Source organism: Propithecus coquereli, unplaced genomic scaffold (assembly GCF_000956105.1).
Source record: "Propithecus coquereli isolate 6110/MARCELLA unplaced genomic scaffold, Pcoq_1.0 Scaffold4, whole genome shotgun sequence".
NCBI lineage: Eukaryota > Metazoa > Chordata > Mammalia > Primates > Indriidae > Propithecus > Propithecus coquereli.
The window spans coordinates 3,455,184-3,456,986 of record NW_012149729.1 but is presented as its reverse complement, the minus strand read 5'-3'; the positions used below and the strand labels follow the sequence as shown (position 1 = coordinate 3,456,986).

The 1,803-nt window shown below is 34.1% G+C and overlaps 1 protein-coding gene across 2 annotated transcripts in view; it reads right to left on the bottom strand.

Moving 5' to 3' along the window:
* Positions 1 to 1,803, bottom strand: part of FAM3C (family with sequence similarity 3, member C) — a 99,809-nt gene that overhangs the window by 10,510 nt on the left and 87,496 nt on the right. For both annotated transcript variants that reach the window (XM_012652755.1, XM_012652756.1), the window contains exon 8: positions 135 to 219. In XM_012652755.1, coding sequence (XP_012508209.1) covers positions 135 to 219 — 85 coding nt within the window. The remainder of the gene's footprint in view (positions 1 to 134; positions 220 to 1,803) is intronic.

Here is a 1,803-nt window from a genome sequence, read left to right as displayed (position 1 = left end):
AAAAAAAAACACAAATAGTGTTCATTTGGTAGCTGGATCACTTTGCTCTATTTTACAAATTTTTTCAATGAAAATGTATTGCTTTTATAATTACAGCTCTAAAAAGTTGTATATAAAGTTTTTAGTTTACATACTTGGTTGCTCCATCATCGTATGTTCCCATTAAGACTATTGTTCCATCTTGTATGGCCTTCAGAAACTCAATAAATGGTGCCACATCTGAAGAAAAAGAAAGGGTTAAGGGTTTTTTTTTTTTAAATGAGTAACCATAATGACAATCTCTACAATTATATTATAAAATATGAAGTATCTGTAAGTCAGTAATTTCTAATGTAAAATAATCCAAAAGGAAGACAAATCTTATAAAGTGCTTAAAAATTGTCAAATTTGTTCCTAAATATGATCCCACTAACAATTTATAATTTCCCAATCTTGATTATCCTGTGTCTTTTGTACTGATATACGCCAAGTGAAAAACGCTACAGGAAAGTCATGTTAAAGTGTCATTTATGAGATCATAAGAGATCTCTCAGATGTGAATAACTGAGACCATAAAACATGTGATACTGGGGTCCATGGGGAAGCTTCAGGGGGCAGGAGAGAGGCTCTTAGACTCGAGTGTTATGTAAAATTGTCTGTATGGATACTTTTCTAGAATGAAAATACATAGCCTTTATTCAATTGTCAAAAAGATCTGTATATTTTTTAGAAATCTATAAATACACACACACACACACACACACAGATTTAAAGGATCTTCTAGGTCTATTTACTTGCTATAAACTGGGTGAAGGAATGTAGATTATCATTAAAAGCCAAACTAATTGTGGCAAATATTACAGTCACTACTCACTTCATCTAGTAAATCAAAATCAACATGGACTTCAAAATAAACCACATCAGTAGTTTCAAATTGGTGATTCCAGATAGGTCAGGTATTACAAACCAGTCTACATCTTGAACTCTTTCAATGTCAAGTTTCCTTACAGCCCCCAGGTCTAACACTATTTCAAAACCAAGTTACTTCAAATTTACTCCGTTTCTTTCCACAGCAGAAAGATTCCAAAGATTTTCTATAATTGACTATATTTTATAACAACATTTTCAATTCAGAAAAAAAATGTAACAAAGCAATTAACAAGCTACTTCCATTTCAGTGCAAAGATGGCTATAAACTGCAACTATTTCTTAACTAGAAGAGTGTGCTCAGCAGTAATTAATCTACCTGTGATGAGGGGAGTGGGGAATACCAGAGTTTTTGGTCACATGACTGATTTCAACATCAACTTTGTAATAGCGTTTCTATTAATAAATTTTGGTAGGACAAATTATGTCTTTACAATCTAAAATTCATGGTAGCATTTTAAGCTTATATAGCTTTGACAGCCATGAAATGTTCACCTGATCTCATTAACGTAAGTTTCGGGAAGTCTAATAGCTGTTGGCTTCTGGGGAATACATAAATGGGATGGGGAGGTGCAGGGGAGATCCTCATACTGATGAATTTCCCAAACTAACTTAAAGAAGAATCAAAAGATACACCAATGTTGGCCTTTCTTCAAACTTGAGGAAGAAAGCCCTTTCTTCTCGGCAGCATTCCTCTTTGGGCTGCCAGCTCCTTGCCTCGGCATACGGGTGATTTCTTCCCACGCCTTGAGAAATTTCCAAATACAGGATGGGAAAATATCTGTGGATTGCTCTAAGTCCAGTGAATGAGAAAGAAAATTCTATTCCTTCCCTAAAATATTCATCTACTTTAAAAATTAGTCGTTAAGTCAGAAGGAAGTATTGGGATGAATAACA